At 48.0% G+C, this 24,859-nt stretch overlaps 1 protein-coding gene across 1 annotated transcript in view; it reads right to left on the reverse strand.

Annotated features, from left to right (window-relative positions):
• Window positions 1–13,253, reverse strand: part of LOC136636245 (acyl-CoA 6-desaturase-like) — a 35,436-nt gene extending 22,183 nt beyond the window's left edge. The window contains exons 1-2 of the mRNA XM_066611207.1: window positions 12,974–13,253; window positions 2,570–2,680 (exon numbers count right to left, since the gene is read on the reverse strand). Of these exons, the coding sequence (XP_066467304.1) occupies window positions 2,570–2,680; window positions 12,974–13,186 (324 nt within the window). The 5' untranslated portion in view covers window positions 13,187–13,253. The remainder of the gene's footprint in view (window positions 1–2,569; window positions 2,681–12,973) is intronic.
• Window positions 13,254–24,859: the final 11,606 nt, after the last annotated feature.

A 24,859-nucleotide genomic window follows, 5' to 3' on the forward strand; every position in this document is an offset into this window, starting at 1 on the left:
TTTTCTACCATCACTCTTAAACAAGATCTTAAATCTTGTTCTTGAGCTCTCTCAGTCAAATCAGATCCCATCAGTATGTTTGTGTAGCTAGGTTTATTCTTTCTCAAGGTGCATTACTTGGCATTTCCCTGCACTGAATTTCATCTGCTGTGCTGGTGCTGAGTCATGCACATTGAAGTCATCCTTTTGGAGTTCTCCATCCTGAATCATTTGGTGTAATCCAAAACCCTGGCCGCTTCATTGCTCACCAGATTATTTATGAACAAGTGAAATAGCACTGGTCCCAATATCGATTCTCATTATATCACCAAGCTTTCTTCCTATCACTGTAAGAACTGCCTATGTATTCTTTCCTTTTGCCTCCTATTCTTCTGTCAATCACTATCATGTACAGTGACCTGCCTTTTGATGATGTGACTGCTAAAACTTTAACCTTAATGATGTTTTCTACTGATCAGTCAGTGACAGGCTGACATGTCTCATCTTATAATATCCCCAATCATTTTTTAATTGCAGTTACATTGGCCACCTTCTCTGTAGTCCTCAATGAACCTCTGTCCTTCCTAGCTCCATATCAAATCTCAGTAACATATTGAAAGATACAAAAAATATATTTCATGATATCTTCTTCATGAAAGATAAAGCTGTAGAGGTGAAGGGAGTAAAAAGGAGAAACTTACACAAGGACTGTAAATCTAGACCTTGACTAAAGTTTTTGTGTGTCTAAGGGCCAAACTAAATGTGCCAGCAGCAGCTCTGTGAGTTTAACAGCCCTATCCTACTGAAATCCCGTCATTGATGCAGCTGTGCCAACAGAGTGCATGCTGCATCTGTGGGAAGGGGCAATTGGAAGGTCTCCTCTAAGGTAAGTGAACTTTGCCTGGAAAAGCCTCCACCCCTGCCATGGGTCTCCTCAGATTTATGCCCACTGTTTAGCAGGGGTCAGTCTGAGGCATATAACGGTAGCAGCGAGATGGACATGGTTAGGATATCGGCGTATATGAGTGCCACTGATACAGTTTCTGGTTAGTTTCCCTCCTGGCCTTTATCCTGCCTGGGATGACCCCCCCCCCCCATTTTTTCTCTCCCCACCCCATTTTGTCCCCACATTTACCTGTGACGGTCCAGTGGGGGATCTCCCATGGTGCCACTGGTTGTTACAGCACACTCAAAATGGCAGCTGATTGTGTTCTGCTGGGAGCCATTTTACAACGGTGAATCTGTTTCACCAAGTATGGCAGGATTGGGACATACCTGTGGATTTGCTCCAACCACATTGAAAGTGTGTGTGTGTGTGTGTGTGTGTGTGTGTGTTTAACAGCAAAAGGGGAGAGTGACTGAGGAAACAGGAATTTTGCCTCCCTGTAAGCTTACATTCCTGTAGTCCACCCCCTATGCATTTGTTTCCATAGCTGAGCTACAATAATAGAAGTGGACTTCACTGAAGAGAAAAGGAAGGGAGGTAAGCCATGGAAGATCTTGCACACCTCACCAATGTGCCTCTTTTGCTTCTTAATTGGATTTTTTCTATGTGATTTGCAGCAGATGAGTGTTTCCAAACCATGGATTTGTACTATGAAGTATGGTATGATCCTAACTCAGTGGTCAGCATTTGATGCTCTCCTCATTTTGCCACATCCAAGCTTTGCTTGTCTTTGATTCATCTAGTTACAGAAAAGCAGAATGAGCCAAACTGATTTTGAGCTACATGCCTAAGTACCAATCAGGTGATATGACTAAGGGCACAATCCAAACAGCACCTTTGGGCCGACATAAGAGGGTTGCAAACGTGCCATAAAGCATGTTTGCGCCTTCTCGTGAGGAAGCCAGGCGAGCGCTCTGAGAAGCACCAGCCTGCAGAGGTTGGCATAAGCCTCCGCCTCGGCTTCCCCACAGCCGCTTGTGTCAGTGCGCTCGCGCTGGCACAAGCTGCAAAGGTAGGCGTGGGAGGGAAGGAAGCATTTCTGGGCAGGGGAAGGTGGGTGATGGGTGGCCCTGGGGCAGGCGCGCGGGGAGTCGGAAGCGGGGCCAGGACCTGGCAGTTATGCTGGTTCCCAACCCCCATCCCTGCGGAGATGGAGTGGCTTCAAGCCGCTCCGCTCTCCTCGAACTTGCACTACCTCCAGAGGTGGCACACGTCCGAGGAGACCCATTGGGGCCAGCAGCCCTTACCCAAGGGGAAGAGTTTCCCCTTGCCTCTGGCTGAGCCACTGCTGCCCACAAACCTGCCTTGGATGCGCGAGCCTCCTGGCTTGCCTGCTTCAGCGCAGGTTTGGATTGCTCTCTAAATGTCTTTCCCAGCATCCACCATTATGGAACTTCACACAACTAAATGAGGGCATACAAAAACAAGGATGTTATTTCTTCACATTTCCCAGAATTCTCCGAGGCTATCTGGGTAGAGGAAGCTTGTGTATTACGGATGTTTGCACTACATGAAAGAACACGTGAAAGAACAAAAGCAGGCAGCCTGACATCTTGACACATCCAAGCTTTGCTTGCTTTTGACTTGGTTTTCACAGGACTGGAAGATTCACTGACCATTTCAAGAAAAGTTATTGCTACTCACATTCTTGCCTCGATCCTGACTGGGTTCTCCTGGGGCAAGTTCTCCTACCAATAGTGGTTTAAGAAACTTCCGCACAAAGGTGAGGTCGGGATGAAAGGCCCGAAATGCATCCTAGAACAAAGAAACAAAACTAAATAATAACCGCTAACCGAAAAGTTCGTAATCCTCTTATTTATATCTTTCACATTCATCTCCTCTGATTCTCCCCTATTCATCTAGACTCCAGCAACCTGTTTTCCTATGTATCATCTTAAGGGTGATTCACATGTTTTCAGCCTAAAAAACAGAATTGATATGTGAGCAGAAGTTTGTGTGAACTGAATTTTATCCTGTGATGAAATGAGAGTAAGACACCAAATTTGAGAAGAATTTAGAAAAGTTGTTCGATGTGGCAAAACATTCCTTTGTTGACTTAACCAAAATTTTAAAAGGTTGGGTGCTTTGCCAGTTACAGGGGCTGAACTTGGACTCCATCCTCATTTTGTTACATGATCCTCCTTTTGGGCATCAAGAAAAAACCAAACTTGCTATTTGATCAGCACTAAACTAGATTCTGGACAGAAATTAATTAGATATTGCTACTCTTTCCACCAACTGACAAATAGAACTGGAAGATTTTTGCCCTTTATTCATGGCAGTCAAGGAACTGAGCTGCACATGCATGTATACCAGTCAACGTCCCATCACTCCATTACACAGTATTTAGCACAGTTGGATATGTGAACTGACTTTTTCAGGAGTATCATGTTTGAGATGATATGGGGCGATATGAAAATCTTATTTCCTGTGTTTAACGTGTGACAGCTCATTCAAATATGCAAATATCAAATATACTTGATGTTGCAGATATTAAATGATGACAGTGCATTGTGAACCAAGCCTTATGCCCCAATTCTATTTTCCACCACTTGCACCAATGCAGCCACACTATGGAAGTGTGCGCTGCATCCTATAGGGTTGAGGTGATCATAAGACCTCCTCAAAGTAAGGGAACATTCATTCTCTTACCACCAAGTAAGCCCCCTGTAGCCCCAAGGGTCTACTCACACCTGTGCCAACTCCTTGGCTGGCACAAGTCCAAGTGGATCCAAGTGAGTGTGGCAAGGCTAGGAGGGAAGTATAGGATATTAGTGATACCTTCGCCACCAATAACAGCGCCCTACCTGCTCCGTCTCACAGCAGCCCCAATCCCCATCTCCATCTCATTACTCCCCTCCCCACGCACCAACCATCCCTTGTGCCAATTTACCAGCATCAGATGAGCCACTGCCATGCAGCTAGTGCCACTTGCTGTTTCCAGCAGTGGCCCAATAGTGTGAGCTAGTGTGTTTTCAGCCCAATCCTGTGAATCATTTATGTGACAGAGCCAGTGAATGAGGCCTGGCTGCTGTAAGCAATGAGTAGCTGAGTCAGAGCAACAACAGAAAGTGAATGCCTGCCACTGCCAGTAAGATTTTGCGGGGGTTTGGGCAGAGAGAGGGGTGGAACCAGGTGGGCAGAACGAGGAGGCAACAGGGTGGGGAAGAGGGTGGATCAGGCTCAGGAAGGGGATGGGTTCAGCAGCACCCACAAAATCCTAATAGCCTTCCCAGGCCCAATATTTCTTCACCGGTCAACGCAAACTTGCAGTAGCAATATTGCAGGTCCAAGTTGATCCATGGTGGCACTCCAGGGGAAGGGAACAAATTCCCCTATTGGGATTCAGTGGACGCCACATCGGAATTAGGTAGAATTGGCTGCCCGTGAGGCCTCAAACCACACTGTGCTGCTGGAAGGTGAGGGGATAGGATTGGGCAGTAAGAGTGGTCAGAATCTGGCTCAATGGGAGGTAATGGCAAGAGAATGGATTTTCATAGCATAGAGCACAAATGTGTAAAGGACAAAAACAAGAAATAGTTTATTGTCAAGCAGATTCCTAATATTCTTCAAACAAGACAGGTTTCCTTCAGTGGAAACTCCAAAGTTGCAAATACCATACAAAATATATGACAAGTCTATTTACTTAAAGATTGATTGCAAGTAATATAACTTCACAGTTTGAAGTCATCCAACTGTAATTATGTAAAAACCTCTGGCCACTAAAGTCATTGCATATCTGTTGAACTTGGTACTTATAAATGACTGTGCCTTAGAGCAGCTAGTCATGGAGCCCACCAGAGGACAGGTGACTCTGGATTTAATATTGTGCGGTACACAGGACCTGGTTAGAGATGTCAGTGTTATGGAGCCATTGGAGAACAGTGATCATGCTGCGATCCATTTCGACATGCACGTCGGGGGAAGAATACCGGGCAAATCTCTCACAAAAACCCTTGACTTCCGATGGGCGGACTTCCCTCAAATGAGGAGGCTGGTTAGAAGGAGGTTGAACGGGAAGGTAAAAAGAGTCCAATCTCTCCAGAGTGCATGGAGGCTGCTTAAAACAACAGTAATAGAGGCCTAGCAGAGGTGTATACCACAAAGAAAGAAGGGTTCCACTAAATCCAGGAGGGTGCCCGCATGGCTAACGAGCCAAGTTCAAGAGGCTGTAAAGGGCAAGGAAGCTTCCTTCCATAAATGGAAGTCTTGCCCTAATGAGGAGAAAAAGGAACATAAACTGTGGCAAAAGAAATGTAAGAAGGTGATACGAGAGGCCAAGCGAGACTAAGGAATGCATGGCCAGCAACATTAAGGGGAATAATAAAAGCTTCTTCAAATATGTTAGAAGCAGGAAACCCGCCAGAGAAGCAGTTGGCCCTCTGGATGGTGAGGGAGGGAAAGGGGAGATAAAAGGAGAGTTGGAGATGCCAGAGAAATTAAATGAGTTCTTTGCATCTGTCTTCATGACAGAAGACCTCGGGCAGATACCGCTGCCCGAATGGCCCCTCCTGACATAGGAATTAAGTCAGATAGAGGTTAAAAGAGAAGATGTTTCAGACCTCATTGATAAATTAAAGATCAATAAGTCACCGGGCCCTGATGGCATCCACCCAAGAGTTATTAAGGAATTGAAGAATGAAGTTGCTGATCTCTTGACTAAGATATGCAACTTGTCCCTCAAAACGGCCATGGTGCCAGAAGATTGGAGGATAGCAAATGTCACGCCTATCTTTAAAAAGGGAAAGAGGGGGGACCCGGGAAACTATAGGCTGGTCAGCCTAACATCTATACTGGGTAAGATGGTGGAATGCCTCATCAAAGATAGAATCTCAAAACACATAGACGAATAGGGCTTGCTGAGGGAGAATCAGCATGGCTTCTGTAAAGGTAAGTCTTGCCTCACAAACTTTATAGAATACTTTGAAAAGGTCAACAGCCATGTGGATGCGGGAGAACCTGTAGACATTATATATCTGGACTTTCAGAAGGCGTTTGACACGGTCCCTCAGCAAAGGCTACTGAAAAAACTCCAAAGTCAGGGAATTAGAGAACAGGTCCTCTCATGGATTGAGAACTGGTTGAAGACCAGGAAACAGTGAGTGGGTGTCAATGGGCAATTTTCACAATGGGGAGAAGTGAAAAGCGGTGTGCCCCAAGGATCTGTTCTGGGACCGGTGCTTTTCAACCTCTTCATAAAGGACCTGGAGACAGGGTTGAGCAGTGAGGTTGCAAAGTTTGCGGACGACACCAAACTTTTGCGAGTGGTGAAGACCAGAAGTGATTGTGAGGAGCTCCAGAAGGATCTCTCCAGACTGGCAGAATGGGCAGCAAAATGGCAGATGCGCTTCAATGTCAGTAAGTGTAAGGTCATGCACATTGGGGCAAAAAATCAAAACTTTAGATGTAGGCTGATGGGTTCTGAGCTGTCTGTGACAGATCAGGAGAGAGATCTTGGGGTGGTGGTGGACAGGTTGATGAAAGTGTCCACCCAATGTGTGGCAGCAGTAAAGAAGGCCAATTCTATGCTTGGGATCACTAGAAAAGGTATTGAGAACAAAACGGCTAATATTATAATGCCGTTGTACAAATCGATGGTAAGGCCACACCTGGAGTATTGTGTCCAGTTCTGTTCGCCGCATCTCAAAAAAGACATAGTGGAAATGGAAAAGGTGCAAAAGAGAGTGACTAAGATTATCACTGGGCTGGGGCACCTTCCATATGAGGAGAGGCTACGGCGTTTGGGCCTCTTCAGCCTAGAAAAGAGGTGCCTGAGGGGGGACATGATTGAGACATACAAAATTAAGCAGGGGATGGACAGAGTAGATAGGAAAAATCCATTACGGGTTACAAGCCATGATGCGTATGTGTAACCTCCTGATTTTAGAAATGGGCTGTGTCAGAATGCCAGATCCAAGGGAGGGCACCAGAATGAGGTCTCTTGTTATCCGGTGTGCTCCCTGGGGCATTTGGTGGGCCGCTATGAGATACAGGAAGCTGGACTAGATGGGCCTATGGCCTGATCCAGTGGGGCTGTTCTTATGTTCTGTAATGGTTCATTGGCTTGGGAGGCCATGAACCTACCAGTGCCAACCTGCACACTAGGCTTTAACTCGGCACATATCGAAACCAATTATGCGATGGTTCACTGAGCGACTGTGGGAAGGAAAGAAACAAACAGTACCCCTTCCTCTTACAATTCTCCATTTACAAGTACTAATTATATGTCCCCAGATCCCAGCAATATTATTTGCAAATAAGCAAACAGAATTGCAGCTGAGGGCCATGAGATTCTCATGGTCAAATTGTAAGTGATTAGCAGAGTCAGAAATGCTATTTTTTTGGTTCTCTGTTCCTGTCGGACTGATCTGACTCAAGTCATCATTATCTACATGAGTTTGAAAAGTATCTATTCTGTCAACTTTCCTGATAGCAAAGGGAGAATTCAGAAATCCTTCATAATGGAAATGTAGTTTCTTCATTCTCTGTGGGAACAGGGTCAAAACAGGGTCAGGAGAAGATGGAGATAAATTAGAAAAAGCTAGGTAGAAAGACCTCAGAATTAATCTAGAAAGGAGGATAACTGGGCAAGTGTGATTTAGAGGACAGGCAAGAGCAGAAATACTCTCACTGATAAGAAGGCAAGACTCAAATTGTGACATACAGAATTTGTTTGTACTACATTGTACTATTTTGGGGGATTGTACAATGGTTATGTCATCTGCAGTAGGTGTGATGCTTTTGCTTCTTCAAAGAGGAACACCAGACACCTTTTCTATGGATACCTGCTAATCTGACTATGACTCACCATTGTGGAATTCCCTTTCTCAATAGGTTACTGTGAGGAATGGTTTCCTTACAGTAACCAACCAAGTCACAGTAACCAACCAAGGAAGAGCCAACTCACACTTTCCTTAAATGGAGACCTTGACCTCATATCAACTCTGAATATCAACCCTGTGCAGTCCAGATGTGGAGAAGACTATAGTCTTTACCACCAAAGTGAATGTTGCTTCCAGTAAGGATCTGCCACATGTGCAAAAACTACAAGTGATCTCTCTTCCTTCACTTTTTGCCATTCCATGTAGATTCTGAACTGGCAAATGCCTTTGGAAAATAAGGACTCATTTATGGCACTGATGTTCATGCAAATTCAGGAATTTTTTTTGTCTCTAAATTCTAATCATAATCTGGATTATGTGATTTATAGCCCAATCCTATCCACAGTTTACAACAATGGGACACTTGTGCCACTGCTGTAAAAGGCCCTGTGATGGTGTGTGGAGTGCCTCACTGCTGGATCAGTCTGAACCACTGCTAGAAAGTGACAACAGCATCAGAGCTGTGTTGGCACAGACCACACCAGGGCAGGTAAATTGGTAGGGGGGAGAACAGGGGGCAGGGAATGGGCTGGAGGGGTGTATCTCAGTGGCAAACATGCACTCCAAATCCAATCCACTATTTTTTGGCCCACTCCACCCCCTTTATCTCCTCAGACTTAAGCCAGTCTGAGAAAACCCATAGGCCATCTGAGGGCCTACTCTGAGGTAAGGGATAAGTATTTTCCCAAGAAGGAAATTTCTCCTGATTGTCCTCACCACCACAGCATGCAGCACACTCCTCCTTGGCACAGCTGCATGTTTCAACATGGTGGGGGATAGGAGTGAGCAATTAATCTGGGTGTGTGAACCAAGGAAAGGATGAGGTGAGGAAGACATGGATTTGTATGTGACAAAACCCTCATGAGAGGGTCTTTGGTGGCTGCTGGTGGTAGGCCAATTCACACATGCACATACACCCTTTGATTACTCATCATTTGATGGGTGACAGCTAAATGTGTGAACTAACTCCATTAAAAACCAGCATGCTTAAGGTGATGTGAAAGTTCTCTCTGCAATATCTGATCTACCACGGCTCCTTCACATATACCAATCACCACCTGGAACTGCAGTCATTAAGGGCACAATCCTAACCCCTTATGTCAATGCTTTCCAGCACTGACAAAAGGGCAATGCAGCTCTGAGGGAAGGGAACAAACATTCCCTTACTTTGAGGATGTGTCTGTGAGTGACACCCAACTGCAAGATGCAGCACACATCCCATTGGCACCGCTACACCAGTGCTGAAAAGCACTGACATAAGGGGTTAGGATTGCGCCCTAAGTGATTGCTATGCATTTGCACTAAAAATCCTGTCTAACTATTCTTGCCTGGGCAAAATCCAAGTCTATATAGGAAACCTTTACAGCTCTTCCTGTTGGGGACAATCAATGAACAGCCTGGATAGGTACAGGCACCTTCATTGTTCAGGGACATGCTCCGACATGGAACAGCTGCATACGGGAATTGTGTATTTCTGGTTCTAGCCCCAGCAGCTCCTGACTGTTTAACTAGCACAATTGCAAGGCATGCCTAGGCAGTGCTTGTGAAGTGTGTCCAACCACCAGAGTCCACAGGTAAGTACCAAAGGCTTCAACTTTTTCTGGTCCCTAGCCTTCCTGTATGTTAGCAGGGAGTAGAGCAGGTTTTGCCACCTGTATGATGCCGTGTCACTAATGCCACTATGGAGTGTTTGGTCAGGAAAGAACCAGCCTACTCCCAGAACGTTTTCCATACCTTTCACCATACAACTGCATCACACCAGCAGCACAGACAATTGCTATTTAGGGACACTTTTCACAACATTCACTACTAAAAAGGTGGTTATGTGATTACGGGCACAATCCAGCCCTTGACTTGGCATGTTTGCACCTCCTCGGGAGTCGGCTAAGATGGCGCGCAGAGGCATGCCGGACTGTGGAGGCTGGAACAAGCCTCTGCGCTGATGGAAGCACCGAGGCTTGCATCGGCCCAGCTAGGCAGACGCAAGCCTCTGAGGCTGTGAGGCAGACCTCTGGGTAGGATTTTGCCCTACTAGCTTTTTTTCCTTCTCCTATGGAAAATAGTAAGAGCCAGATATGGGGCAACCCCCCTCCCACAGAAACCTCTCTCATATGCAAAGCAGATGACAAGGAAGCTTGTAAGATGAAAGAAAGGCTGGGGAAACAAAGCCATGGGGGCTTGTGGCTGGGCCAGAGAGCATGGTACAAAAGACTCTCAGGCTAGATAAGGAAAAGATGCCTTAACAGACTACAATGGATCTTACAAAAGGTTGCAGTCAGCTCAGTTGGTCAGCACACTGGACCATTGCTGGTGATTGCGCTGGCAGCCTCACAGTGCTTGCTGGTGGAAACGACATGCTGGCATTATCCTTCTTCCACCAACAGAACATGAGTTCAGCTAGCGGGGTATCCCAATAGGATTGGGCTGTTAGACAGTTGCCTGAAGATGCAACCAGTAGTGGGATGAAGGATGAAAAGCCTAGCTTCTATTTTTTGAATTTAGCCAGAGAAACAGAAAATAGTTCTGTGTTTATGGAACTGGCTGGCAGAGGCTTCAGTCTGTACAATCTATATATTTGTAAATAAATGCTGATTTCACAAGGCGCCTGAGGTATCCAACTATCTCTCATCCAAAAAGAAGCCTTCCTTATTAAATGAATGTGCCTAAATGTGCATACTTCTGGACTCATGGGAGTTCATAAGAATTAGGAGACACCAAAAGGCATTGTAGTCACACCAGTGATGAGGCAAGACTCATCATTTCCAGCTTCCTGGAACCCATATTGTCAAAAATAGTTCACACTTTTGCAGGGTACACATGTGTCACTGTCACCTCCCTTGGAGCATACCAGGTCACATTCTCCAATCTCATATTGGAGTCAATGAAGTGGATTCATTAATTTGAATCAGCAATTTCAAACTGGATTGCCCATTGGCATTTTGTTCCCCTTGGCAAATACTGCCATACCCTGTCCTTCGCCTCCCCCCCCCCCCATTAGATGTGCCTGGGCCTCAGCGGCAGACCTGGGGTGGAGCAAATGAGGTAAATGCTTCAGAACCTAGCGCAACTCCAGGACCTCATGAGAAGCGTTCTGAGGCTCCTGATGTGATTGGGAACAATACTTCCAATTTTCCAAAAGTACTATTTAAGACCATGGGGAAGCCTCAGAATGCTTCCCAACTGGTTCTGGTTTCACGCAAGGCTCTGTTGTGCTTGGTAAGTAGGGGGGTGGTATCGCATGGGAGGGGGAGGTATCTTGGACCTTTGCCCCAGGAGCAGCGAGAGAGAAGTCCGTTACTGCTGGTTGTAGTGCTTATCAACAGCACCTTTTCAATGGCTCTGGTTCTTCTGCTCATACATTCCCTCTGCATCTCACAAGGCATCCCCCACTCCTGGCAAGCTGCTTCTGCTATTCATCCAGTCATTCTTGGCTCTAAGTCTACTGTGCAACTAGTCCTTTTCTTTACACTGCTGCCAGACCTGTTGCCTTTTTCTTGGGCCTTCCTTATGCCTGGTTCCCTTGCTCCATCTTTTCTGTACCTCATTTTTATTCTTGAGCAACAGAAGCCTATGCACCAAAGTGGTACTGGGGACAAAAGAAGAAATTTCTGTGTTTTATTGAAGTAAAATTGATTCCATCCCCCCACACCTTTCATGCAAAGTGCTGCTTTTAAGGATGTCTCAATACTTTGCTCTTCCAACTCAATATTATTTTCTAGCTGCAGCAAAGAGAAGCATTCTTAAAGTTGGGAAAGGCTGTGAAGCAGAACAGCTTCTGAAGTCCCAACTGATCTGACAAGGTCTTCTTCTGAATAATACAGAGTGTAGTGCGTTAAGGATGATGAACTGAAGTAACCCCATAGTCACAAACCTGCCAGCAAGGCAGATTGCTAGAATGCCCAATTCTGTGACCCCCTATGATACTCTCTCGCGCGCGCTCTCTCTCTCTCTCACACACACACTCCACCTGCTGAGATATTCATTCAATGCTTAAATGGAGCTAAGATTCACAGTGAATCTGCACAGTCTCTTTACCAGCAAAAGTCTCCAACTGCATTCGGTTGGCATGGTATCCATGGATATGCTACCAGAAATAACTAATGTCACAATGCGCACCTCTTTGCACACAAATGTACAAGACGGAGAGCACCATACATAACAAAAATAGACATTACAACAGAATGTATAGGTGTGAATCTACTCACAGTTCTTAAAGCCTGTTTTAGCTAAGGGCTTATCCCAGAATATGCAAAGTAATAATTACAGCAGTGTTTGTGAATGACTCCAGTGCCTCACTCAGCAATGTGTGACCACATTGAACACAAGGAATCAATCCTCATTGACTTTCACATCTAAAGCTTGATTTGTGCTACAGGCTGAAACCTAGCAATGGTGTTCCAATGCCAGGGCTTGGCTCCAGAACACAGGAGGTAATCAGAAAGAAGAGTGCCTCTGAGCACATGCAGAGGATTTTCCCTACACCACTGAGTCCCATATTCGGGGTTTGGAAAAAGGGCTTCAAGGTTGGCACCTCTCAACATCCAACGAATTCCTTGAGTGCCAGAGGCCCATCTGTTCCCCTTGTTCCTCTCTGAGTGGGCCTATCCAAGCAGGTTCAGAACCTGCAGCGCTGCGCAATAAACCCTGCACGATCCCCTCTCTCTGACTGCCCGGGTTCGTCCCCGACAGGAGCCAGGCTCTCTCGGGCTGCTCTCCTGCAGACTGCAGTTTGGGGAACCGCATCGCGAACCTCGCAGCGGCTTTGCCCCTTTGGGCTGCGGGTCTTCCTTCGCTCGCCCTTTGATTCCCGAAACAGGAACTAGCCAGGAGGGCGAAGCACTCCGCAGCCTCGGCTGCTTTTCGGCGCCTCAGCCTGTCTGTGCTCACGGGCTTCTCCCAAGCCCGCGGCTCCCCTTGGCGCAGGCTGCAGCCTTCCCTCTTGCGAGCGCCCGCCTGCCCAGCAGGTCCCGTTGCTCGGAGCCCCCTCTCCCCGCGCGGTGCAATTCAGGGCGCTCCACCAACCCCAGAGCTGAGGTGCTGCGGGTCCCCAGACTGGAGGCGAAGCGCCTGCCTGCCTGCCTGCCTGGCTTGGGAGAGCTGCAGGTGGTGCGTGAGGGGCAGCAGCCTTTGTTCCAGGGAGAGGCAGGCCGGCCGGCCGGCGCCTTACCGTGGCATCCTCGCCGGCGTAGTGGCTGATGACGCGCAGCCCCCCCGGGTGCCGCTTGACCCACTGGCTGATGTTGTACACCTTGCGCTCGATGACCAGCCACTTGTCGGTGCGCTGGTTGTGCTTCTGGATCTCCTCCCAGGTGTACGAGGGGCCCTGCGCCTCCCGCTCGCCGCACTCGCACCCCTCGCCTTGCTCGCCGCCTTTCCCCATGAGCGCCAAGCGCCTTCCTTTGTCCGCCTGCTCGGAGGGACTGGCTGCGCGCTCGCCCGGTCCTGCGAAGAGAGTGCCTCTCCTGCCCGGCTCAGCTCATCGGCCTCGCTGCCAGCCTTGCCCTCCCTTTGTCTCTCCCCCTCCCGCCTGCCAGGTCTTGTGCAATTTCCCCGGCCTCGCTGCCTGCTCCGAGGTGCCCCCTAGGCTGCTCGACGGGCTTTCCCTTCGCTCCAATCCCGCGCCAGGCAGGGGACCTCAGCCTCGCCCCCCCCCCCAGCAATCAGCATCCCCGTGAATCACCGCCGCGGTTCTAGGGCAGTCAGCAGAGCTCCTCCGCCAATCCTGGCTCTCCCCCGGCGAAGCGGACCCTCGCCATTGGCTGGCGCTGATCTTTCGAAGGGGAGAAGAAGAGCGGCCGCCTGCCAGCTGCAGCGCCGAGAAGCCTTCGCCTAGATGGAGCCCATCGCGCTGGGCTGCTGCCAGCCCAGCTCTCCTGGCAGAGGCCGCGGAGGGGGCGCCACTGGGGCTCTCTCGCCGTCCCCAGACGTGTGCTTGCAACAGTGGGTGCCCTCTAGTCCTTCTTTCCAGGGACTTCGTCCCACTGAAAGAAGCCACAAGATCGCTTAATAGCTCCCCCAGTCCTGCTGCAGAAAGGCGCCTGTCATACCTCTACTCGCTGAGTGCCTCTACTGTCAAACGCAGCACCATTCCTCGTCTCTCGCTCCATCCTGACCAGAGTCATCTGCACTGCTCTCCCCTTCGCTTGGGTTTTCTGAGGGCCAGGCGATGCCAGCTTCTCAAACTTTCCTACCATGGGTTGCTCTGTTGTGCTGGACGGAGTATCAAAAGCCCTAAGATAGAGATGAACAACTAGAAGCAATATATGGGCTTTGTGGATTTGGGGCAGGCCAGTAGTCAGGATTCTAGAGTTGGGTGGGCAGCTCTTTTTTCAAGGAGAGCAATTATGTCGTGTATATATACCCATGTGCAAAATTGAAAGACAAGTATGGAGAAACATCAAAGACCTGTAAATGCAAGGGTGGGCAAACTGCTGACTCAGGGTGGGACCCCCCTCCAGCTATGCCCTGATTTGGGGTCTCCTCTAAGGACTTTTCCTGGTAACATTTTTCACACTCACCTACCTATATTTCCAGAAAACCTTTTGATTCTTCATGATGTATAAGCTAACCATGACAGTTTCTGTCTCCAGTCTAATACTTATAGGCATCCTTCAGTCTCAGAAGACTATGGTATCGAGCTCTGAATGGTGGTTCTGGAACAGAATGTCCTCTCCAGAGCGCGAAGCCTGGGTAAAGTTGATATGGAGGATAGACTGTTTCCCTTGCAGCAAATCCCCACTCTCCACGTTGTTGGAATGGTCCAACGGAAAGGCAGAAGCCAATACATTTGGTTCCAGAGGTGTTGCAGGAGTTGCCAAAACGTGACTGTGCTCAGCCATTAACTGCCTCAGGGACTCCAGCTCCAGATTTTGACTCGAACTTGACTCCTGAAGCCTTTTCCATAACTGGATGTAGCCACAAGGTAGTGGAGGTTTGGGATCAGAGTTTTCCTTCTCTCAGATGAGCTGTCTTCCCAGGCTATCGAGTCCCATCTACCTGGTGGTTGTTTAGTTGCCTCTTATGGCAAGTACAGCCAAACTGAGGGCCTATTCTTATCCCCCAGCCCCCAGGGATGACATCTGGGATGTCAAGGCTTGCTCTTGAATTGGATTAAAGTGAGAGGTGCGCATAGTCAGCCTCACTCTCTCTTCCCAGATTCCATCTTGCTCCAATGGCAGGACAAAAGTCGAGACGTTTGGAGATGGGCTGGGCGCAGTGATTGACCAGGGCGTCTTTTGTGTCTTGCTGTGCTCTAAGCGTACCATGTCGCTTGCAGAAACCACCTTAATGAGCGTTGGTCCTATTCTAGTAGGTCTCATCCGCTCAATCCACTGGAGTCTGTCTTCACATGCTCGGGATAGACAAGTCAATGACCCGACGGCTACCCTCAACCTGGTTTGGCCAGCCTGTTGAAGCTGTTGAAGCTGTTGCCCGGGGTGTGGCCGCTGCGCATGCTAAAGCTACTGGGAGCCACAGGTGAGAGCTGAGTGACAGGTGGGGACCAAAGGTGGATGAGCTGCCCTAAAAGGACACAACATGCCCCTACACCAGAGGTACTACCCCTCCCCATACACCCCATACACCCCAGTCTAATACTATAGTATAGTTATAATCACTACTTTTTTATTCCTCCTATCTACTTAAGAGAGCAGTTATCCAATTGCTCCTTCAATACCTGTGTTTTGGGGATTTGCTGATATCCAAAGATTCTGGCATTTTACAGCAGAATACATTATATAGCCATTCTGAGACATTGCCACTCCAAGATCCAGTTAACAATGATGGGGTTTCTTGATATAAATTCATTAACTTCTGATACATGTTTTCCTGAAAAGGGCAGGAGTTCTTGTATACCCTTTCCTGTCAGTGAGAAATCATTATTTGAGATTTGAGTTGTAAGGTTATTAATGGGTCTTTTTCTGTTAACATTTTTATCATTTACAAGCAGAAAACAAAATAACAATTGGCAAATGATAATTATGTCCAAAAAGAGCAACATACAGTTTGGGAAATGCTGGCCTTTGAAGAGGGGAAGAGAATACCATAAATCTTCTCAGCAAACCCAGGCATTGATGGCAAGGGGGTGGGCGCATCATGGAGCCTGTACTGTTGATGTATCCAATAAAGGGCTACAAAGCAGAATAAAACTAGTCAGTTTCCGTCAATCCATAGATGAATCATCTGCGCATTATTTTTTCTAAGCATTTAATGCAGTGGTTCTTCAACTCTAACCGCCCCCATTCAATTACACCACAAATGCAACTGACTCTAGTTCCTTATCTATATGGGTATAATATTTCTTGTTGTTTACAGTAGATGACCTGATATGCACAGGCATAATTACCTGTGCAGAATTAGAGATGTACTGCACCACTTATTAAGATACAGCTATGCTCTTGGACAAGATATTCTTCTCTCTGATGGCAAAATTCCAAATGAGAGTCTCATATTAGGCCCCAGTAAGATTAAAAAAAAACCCCAAGCAATGGACTCTGTTCTATTCTGATAAGGTTTTGCATGTACTCAAATCACCACATTTGCTGTGTTTCTTTTTTTTTCTTTTAAGTGAATTCAGTGCCTTTTGCAAGTACCATAGGAAGGGAGATGGGAAGAAGACCTAGAAGCCAATTCTATCCTTGAGATATGCCAGTATAACACCACATGCAACAGCCCCACAGCACAGAAATCACACACATCATTGACACCAGTGCAATGGTAAGAAAGCACCATGTGGTTGTAAATTGGACACAGACTGAATCCCAGCACAACTCCACCAGTGGAAAGGCCAAAATGGGGAGCAGAGCAGGGTGAGACATGAGCATGATGTGGGAGGGACATGAGTGTGATGTGGGAGGGAATGAACTGGTTGGTGACTGACCCTAAACCCTCTTCAGATGATAGACATGTTCCCCATGCCAGGATAATGCTATGCCAACAATAGATCTGATGCAGGTTAAAGGATTCCCATAGAATGAGGGGGTAAGCAAAAAACAGGAAAAGCACAACATCTCTCAACCCCATGAATCAGTGACTCTGCCACAATGGAGCACAAGGGTGGCACTGGAGTCTGCCCACATATTAGTGCTGTGGGACTTCAATGTTCATGCTAAGGATGCTGAGACAGGTGAGGTTCAAGATTTCAGGACTGCCTGGACAACTATAGGCCTGTCCCAGAAAATCTTGGCAAGTACACATATTTACAAAGCACTTTGTGATTAAAACACTCATATTCATCACAATCTGGATGGTACAGTGACAATGTCTAATATGTCCACTTGGTGTCTGCTAGTCGTTTTGTGGGATTGTTTTCAGCTTGTACAGCCTGAGGATGTGGACAGACTTCTTTGAAGTATGAGGCTGCCTGCCTGCCTGCTTGACCCTTGCCCAGATATTAGATCTGCCTTGGAGGGGTTGCCCAAGTGGACAGTAGGGTGATTAATTCTTCCTTGATGGAGGGTGCTGCTTGCTTTGAAAGGGGGTGATTTGCCCCCTTCTGAGAAAGCCCTTCCTAGACTCCACCTTGCTAGATAATTACTGCCAGTCTCTAATCTCCATTTTTGGGCAAGGCGATCAAACATGTGGTAGGGTCTGGCAGCAGACCCTGCACCTGTGGGAACCATGGTGGAGGAGGTGGTAGCTGGAGTCAGCAGAGCAGGTCAGCTATGGGGGCAGCAGCCACTGCCCAGGCCACCCTGCAGCAGCAAAGGAGTGTATGCTAGGCACTGTGCCACATGGATGTTGCCATTGGTGGGCTGCCAGGACAGCAGCAACGGGGATGGGAACAGTGCCCTAACCCCCCTTTCCCTTTTTTTTTTTTTTGCAGGTTCAGTGCTGAGCCTCCCATAATGGCAGGCATCCAAATCCTGCATGGGGAGGTCCAGATCGCCCTGTGTCAGTACCAGGATATACTGGACAGCCTCTTTTCTCTAGAGTGTCCAGTGCTGGAGTGACAGGGCACACCAGCCCAAGTGGGTGCATTCCTGGTACTCCAGGTCTACTTCCTGGTACTCCAGCTTCAGCCAGTTTCCAACCCATCACAGCCATGCTGGGGATCTCTCCCATGGAGCCCTGCTGGCAGAGTAGTTTAGAAGGACCTATGTTCTAGGATAACCCAATGCATTTCTGTATTCTAAGCCTCTATTAGAAAGAAGGACTCTTATCATCAGTGGTCCAACATATTGTTTGGGGAATTGGCCCTCCCTCATTCATAGTCAGAGGATGTTTTGCTCTTCACTTTAATAGCCCAGCCCTCTTTCTCCTGTCTGGAATTCACTCACTCCAAATATTTGACTTTACCATCCTCATAATCCCTGCAAAGAATTTGCCTATATTTGCAGGAACATGAACAAACAACATTAAGTATTTCTGTCAGGGACTAAAGTCTATTCAGGGGCTCTGCCTTGTTTCTATGCTGATCATGCACATTTTAAGGAATACCTAAGAGTGCTTGCCCTTATGGGTCTAGTGCTAAATGAAGCCATATGGTGATATCACAATTTCTTGACTCTTCCTTAGATCATATAGATCTGATTTGGATAATATGTTTCTTCTGGAACTGGCCCCATGCTATTCAAGATGTGAGTGCTCATGGTTTGCACACATCCTGGCCCCTTCACTCACCTCAGTTAGTTTCTTCAATCACATGGGTGTGGGTGCAGGTGCAGGGGGAAGTTCATCTGCAACACTATTCTACATACACTGCTAAACTCAATTTTAAGGAGGTTTAGCAGTAGGAGTTGAAGGGCAGTTTGTAAAAATGCCCTCCCAGACAATTGAGAGAAGTCATAAGGAACCAAGGGACCAACCAAAATACATGTGCACAATGAATGCACACATTCTTTCAACACAAACATATTCATGTCTACTCAGAAGTTCTGTTAATGCTTACTTCCAGCTAAATATGTTTTAGATTGCAACCGGTGTGTGGAGGGGTTTACAGCAGTGGAATGCAGTTCTGCTATCATAAAATGGCTTCTGGCGGTACGCACAGTACATCAATGGTGACCATTTTAGGAGTGCGGCAGCAGCACAGGAGGCCCACCACCAGACCCAAGAAGGTAAGACCAGCAGTGAGTGGTGAAGGGTGGGTAGAATAGGGAGAGGAGAGAGCAGGACAGGGATGAGATGGGGCAGGGAGGGTTAGTATTGGCGGCCAATATCCGAGCGCCTTTCCTGGCCTCAATCCCCCTTCTTGGATCCACTCAGACTTACACCAGCAAATTAGTTCCCACAGATCGACGTAGACCCATGCAAGTTGTGGAGGTTTATCCTTGGATGCAAGAGAACAAATGTTATCTTCTATCACAGAGGAGACCTGTGTGGCCTGAAAGTCCCCCACAGGATGTCGTGCATCTCAGTTGGTGTGGCTGTATTGGTGCAGGGGGAATTAGGTAAGCTTGGGCTGCCCATTAGGTAGGGCAGATTCTGAAGAAAAGAAAAGCAGCATGTGCATTCCTGCCAGGCAGAAGATCCATCTGGAAAAGGAGATCCTGATAACACTGTAGTAGTTGGTGATACCATTTGGCAAGCGTTGCTTGTTTCAGAGTGAATTTCATCAGAAAAAGATGGAGAATGTCCAGTTTTCTGATAGTATCTTACAGAGGAATAGTATTATCAGAGCTGTTATACAACCAGCCTCTGGCATGTTTGGGAAGTATTTGCACCATTCTCCGATGTCAAGGCCTTGAATTTGGCATTCATTGTGACTTTCCTTTAACTCAGTCACAGAAAGAATTAACAAGAAGGGGAATTAATTCACTGTATTTTCCTGGATGGTTCCAGTAGCCAATTAGGCAAAAGGCTACACTCTTGTAGCTACAGCTTGGGAAATAAGTATAGAGGAGATTTAGCTGTACAAAAGATTCAGTGTATTAGGAGCAGGAAAAGGACACAAAGCTGGATGGCTGTGTATGGGAATGAATAAGCCAAGGAAAGAGCATGAGAGAAAAGCTGACATAAAAGACAGATAAAGAATGAGAAGACCCAAAGTTCAGTGGGTTATACTTTAAGAAACAGAGGTGTTCCACAAAATTTGGGCTGCAATCCTGTGCAGACTTTCCTTAGAGTAAGCCACATTGAACACGATTGGAGAACTGCCAAGTAAAAATGCATAGGACTGTATTGTACATCTCCTTATGCAGGAATGTGGTTTCCAAGATTTCACTGTCCTACATGGCATTATTCTGAATAGCTACTAAAGAAAAGGAATGGTTCTCATATCCTGTAGACCAGTCATTTTCAAACTTTTTCATCTCATGGCACACTGACAAGGCACTAAAATTGTCAAGACACACCATCAGTTTTTTGACAATTGTCAAGACAAACCATGCTGCTGGTAGGGGCTCAAATCCCCCCATGGGCCTACTAATAAATGACCTTCCCCAAAGTCCTGCAGCACAAAGTTGTCCATCTGTGGACGATCTGTGGAACACAAGTGCAGCATGGCACAGTGGTTGAAAATTGCTGCCGTAGACTGATCTTGTTTTCTTTCCAATGCACTTAAAATTTTCCAAACACACACAAATTGGGTTCCAAATAAAAATTCTATATCTTGCTCCAGAAAAAGAGACAGGAAGGAGACCAAAGAAATTCAGTGCAAGTAGATGCAGTTCATACTTGGTCAAGGCCTTCCTTTGCATCAGATCAGGAAAGCGTTAAAAGAACACTTGATGTGGTATCTCTAGGAACATCTTAACCATTGTGCTATGATCACAAATTGTGTGGGTTAAATAGCAGTAAATTGGGTGAAGCAGCGGGGGAACATCAGGGCCTCAGCTAGTTTCATGCAGTGACTTGCAGTGGGTGGGAAGGCAAGTGGGGCAGAGCCTCCCTACTGGAGTCCTTTGAAAAGCAGCGCCACTGCCATGTGAGGTCCTCACTCCCAACCCACTGAAGGACTCTGGTAGGGAGGTTCTACCTCACCTGCCTCCCCACCCACCGCACATGGGTTGAGAGTGCTTGAGAGGGCCGTAGCTAGGGAGGGCCGGGGGGTTGCCCCCCCTGAGCCAGAGAGTTTGCCCCCCCTAGAATTTTTTCCAACCCTGACATCTTTTTGTCTGGCGTCAGTTTGGGATGAAGCCCTTTTTGCAACTTTTTTTGTACACAGGAGGAAAGAGGGCTTGGTGCTTCTGGCAGGGATGGGAGGGAGAGAGAGAGTGAGAGAGAGAGTGCATGTGTGTAGAGTGAGTAAAATAGGGTCCTGGAGGGCTCCTTGGAAGTTATGACCTGGTCATCCTGCCCCTATCCAGAGAACATGGAGAGCTGAGTTGGTCAAGAGAAGCTACAAGCAAGGTAGGGAGAGACTGCTATTTGTACTGGCAGGGGGGATGGGGAGGGTGCTATTTCTTCTACTGTGGAACATGCTAATTACTACAAGGTATTGCTGCAGTGGGGCAGGGAGAAATGTTTCTGTTTGGAGAAATCATGGTGGGGTTTTTGCCTTTCATATACATTTTTAAAATTAATGGCTGCTGCATGGGACTGGGGAGACCCTTTTTTTGGTAGAGAAAGTATGGAAAGCATTTGAGCTAAAGAGAACCAAGAACTTAAGTGTGGAAAAGGTTCTAAGCAGGGGCAGATCCGGGAGGCCATGGGTGCATACCCCCCCCCAACTGTCCTGCCAGAAGGAAGGGCACTCACCAGAATGGAGAGCAAAATCGGGTACCAGGGAAAGACCCACTTGGTGGGTGCCAAGGAGATTGGAACAGGAGCCCAGGTCTACCCGCCCAGCAAATAGCCACAGAGCTCAATCTGAAGCCCAGGTCTACCCAAGCAGGTAGACCTGGGCTCTAAGTCCAGCAAATAACCACAGAGGCCTGAGGGAGGACATGATTGAGACATACAAAATTATGTAGGGGATGGATGGAGTGGATAGATTCTTTTCCCTATCACATAACACCAGAACCAGGGACATCTACTAAAACTGAATGTTGAGTTAGGACAGATAAAAGAAAATATTTCTTTACTCAGTGTGTAATTAGTCTGTGGAACTCTGTGCCATAGGAAGTGGTGATGGCATCTTACCTAGATGCCTTTAAGAGGGGATTGGACAAATCAAGTCCATCATGGGTTACCAGTCACTCATGATAGGTATGTGCAAGCTCCTGATTTTTGAAGTAGACTACCTCAGAATGCCAGCTGCAGGGGAGGGCACCAGGACACAGGTTTTGTCTTGCTGTCTTTTGTGCTTCCGGAAGCATTTGATGGGCCACTGTGAGATACAGGAAGCTGGACTGGATGGGCCTTTGGCCTGATCCAGCAGGGCAATTTGTATGTTCTTATGTAGGCTATAAGCTCAATCGGGAGCCCAAGTCTACCCACGCAGGTAGACCTGGACTCCAAGTGGGAGCCCAGCTCCACCTGCCCAGCAAATAGCCACAGAGGCTATAAGCTCAATTGGGAACCCAGGTATACCCAGCAGGTAGACCTGGGCTCCAAGTCCAGGTGAGAGCCCAGGTCTACCTGCTCAGCAAATGTCCACAGGGGTGATAAGCACAAGCAGGATCCCAAGTCTACACAGCAGGTAGACCTGGATTCGAAGTCCAGGCGGGAGCCCAGGTTTACTGACCCAGCAAATAGCCACAGAGGTTATAAGCTCAATCAGGAGTCCAGGTCTACCCGGTTGGTAGACCTGGACTCCAAGTCCAGGCAGGAGCCCAGATCTACCCACCTGGTTGACCTGGGCTCTGAAGGCAGTGCTCATGTCTCCCCCCTCATACACTGGATACACCTGATTCTAAGGAGATTCAACTCTCAGAAAGATAGAAGAGTTCAGCTCTACTAGGTAGATTCAATAATTCAAATCTTCTGTACTTTGCTTTTTCAAAGTAATGAATATTGTAAAAAACTAATGTTCCAATGGCGTTACTGTATTTGACTTGCATATCTTTCCTCCTGCTTTTATGTAAATACATTTTATTTTAGTATGCATCAATGCATCAGCAATGTGTTGCTGATGATGCAGGCAATTGTGCAGGCTAATGAAAGGCTTTCAATACAAGCAAATACTACCTGCATCACAGTGATAAGTTTTACTTTAGCAGGGATGCAAGCCTGTGTATTGTGCTGGTGTGTAAAATGAAAGGAAATGTTGCATGTTATTTCTGTGTAGACAAATACATTTTACATGGCATACAGAAATGCATTTATTCTATGCAAATGATAGTTACATTGCTTTACAGATAATGAATGTGTCTTTCAATAACCCCCCCCCCCAATATTTTGTCTTCATTAAATTTGGGGGAGTTATGGGTCTTTGATGTTTCTCTGTACTTATCCCTTCATTTTGCACACCAGTATAGATACCCAACATAATTGCCCCCCCCTGAAAAAATAGTTGCCCTCCCACCTCTAGAATCCTGGCTACGGGCCTGGTGCTTGAGCACCTCACACACCAGGGTGCTGCCTGTTGAAGGACTCCAGCGGGAGGCTCTGCCTCACCTGCCTCCCCACCCACTGCCAGTCTCTGGTTCCCTGCCCGCTCCAGCACCTCGCTGGCTGTGCCTCAAGCAACCCTTCGCGCCTTGGCCAGCAGCAGGGCGCAGACCGCCTTTCCAGGCCCGCCGCCTTGCAGTCCCTCAGGCCTCCCAGCACGAAGGGGCGAGTCTCCTCCTCAGTGCACTGGCTGGAAGTCTTCACAGCGCGCGGCGCCCTCGGGAGACGCAGGGGTGGCTCGTCGCTGCGCGTCGCTCTCTTTGTTTGGCTGGAACGATGTCGCGCCCGCGCCAGACTCTTGGGGATGGGTTCAGATCAGCCGAAGCGACGACAGGCCCCCAGCGCTAGAAAGCCGCTCCCGGCCCCCCCCCACGGGAAAGAAAGACAGGCGCTTCAGGAACCTCTGCAACAAAGCGGGGCACGCTGGGGCAGTGGCGTAGCTGGAGGGGGTGCGAAGCACCAAGTTCTGCAGGGAGCCACACGGCAGCGTGCAGGGGCCCCTCCCCCTCGGAGCCATTCCAGGCGGGGGGAGCAAAACGGAGTGGCTCTGAGGGGGAGGGGCCCCTGCACGCTGCGGTGTGGCTCCTTGCAGAACTTGGTGCTTCGCACCCCCTCCAGCTACGCCACTGCACTGGGGCACCTGCTCCCTTTCCTGGCAGCAGCTGCCTCGGAGGCCTCGGCTGCGGGTTCTCCAGCTCCTGCCGCCCCCTCCCCCCCAGCCACGCGCAGTGTTCAGGCCGGCCCCAGCTGGCGCTGCTCCTTTGCCATCCAGCAGGTGCTGCTCACAGCAATGGGGGCGGGCGCGGCTCTCCCTTCCCTGACGCGCCCTGGGCCGCCCGAGTGCAACATCTCCGTTGGCGCCCTGTTTGAGAATCCACGAAGTTTCTCTTCAGCAGGGGGTCGTTTCTCCCGCCTGTATTACCCTCACCCTCCCACCTGTTGTGGCCAAAAAAGACTTGTGATGCTCAGCAGGCAAGCAAGCAAACTAGGGAGGATGATAGGGGGAGGGGATAGGTCTGCTGAGGCTGCAATCCTATCCTCACTTACCTGGGAGTAAGCCCATTGACTCTTATGGGGTTTACTTCTGAGTAGCTATGCATAGGCTTGGAATCTGAGGCTCCTGCTTAATCCGTATAGCAGCAGTGCCCAAACCCCAGCGCTGGGGCCACTTGGACTCCCAATCTGGCCTGTGGGGAGCCCCTGGTCTCCAAGGAGCCTCTGGCCTGACGCCTGTTTGACCTCTTGCATGAGCTGTGGGATGAGGCTCCTTCCACTGCTTGCTGTTTCAAGTCTGATGCTGCTGCTGCTGCAGCAGCAAAGGAAAGCCTGGCCTTGCATTGTGCAAGGCCTTTTATAGTCCTTGAGTTACTGCAAGACCTTCATTCATTCATATAAGTTCCATCTCTAATATAGTCATTTATGTAAATATATTCAAATTTGAAATGTAAAGTAATTATCCCCCCCACCTGACACAGTGTCAGAGAGATGATGTGGCCCTGCTGCCAAAAAGTTTGGACACCCCTGCAGTATAGCATTCAGTGCATAGTATAGCACTTAATTTGTGAGTGAAGTTAGGAGAGAGTGAGTATGAAGGTATGCTAACCTTGCCTAAGCGGCAAAG

This window comes from Tiliqua scincoides, chromosome 1 (assembly GCF_035046505.1).
Source record: "Tiliqua scincoides isolate rTilSci1 chromosome 1, rTilSci1.hap2, whole genome shotgun sequence".
Classification (NCBI taxonomy): domain Eukaryota; kingdom Metazoa; phylum Chordata; class Lepidosauria; order Squamata; family Scincidae; genus Tiliqua; species Tiliqua scincoides.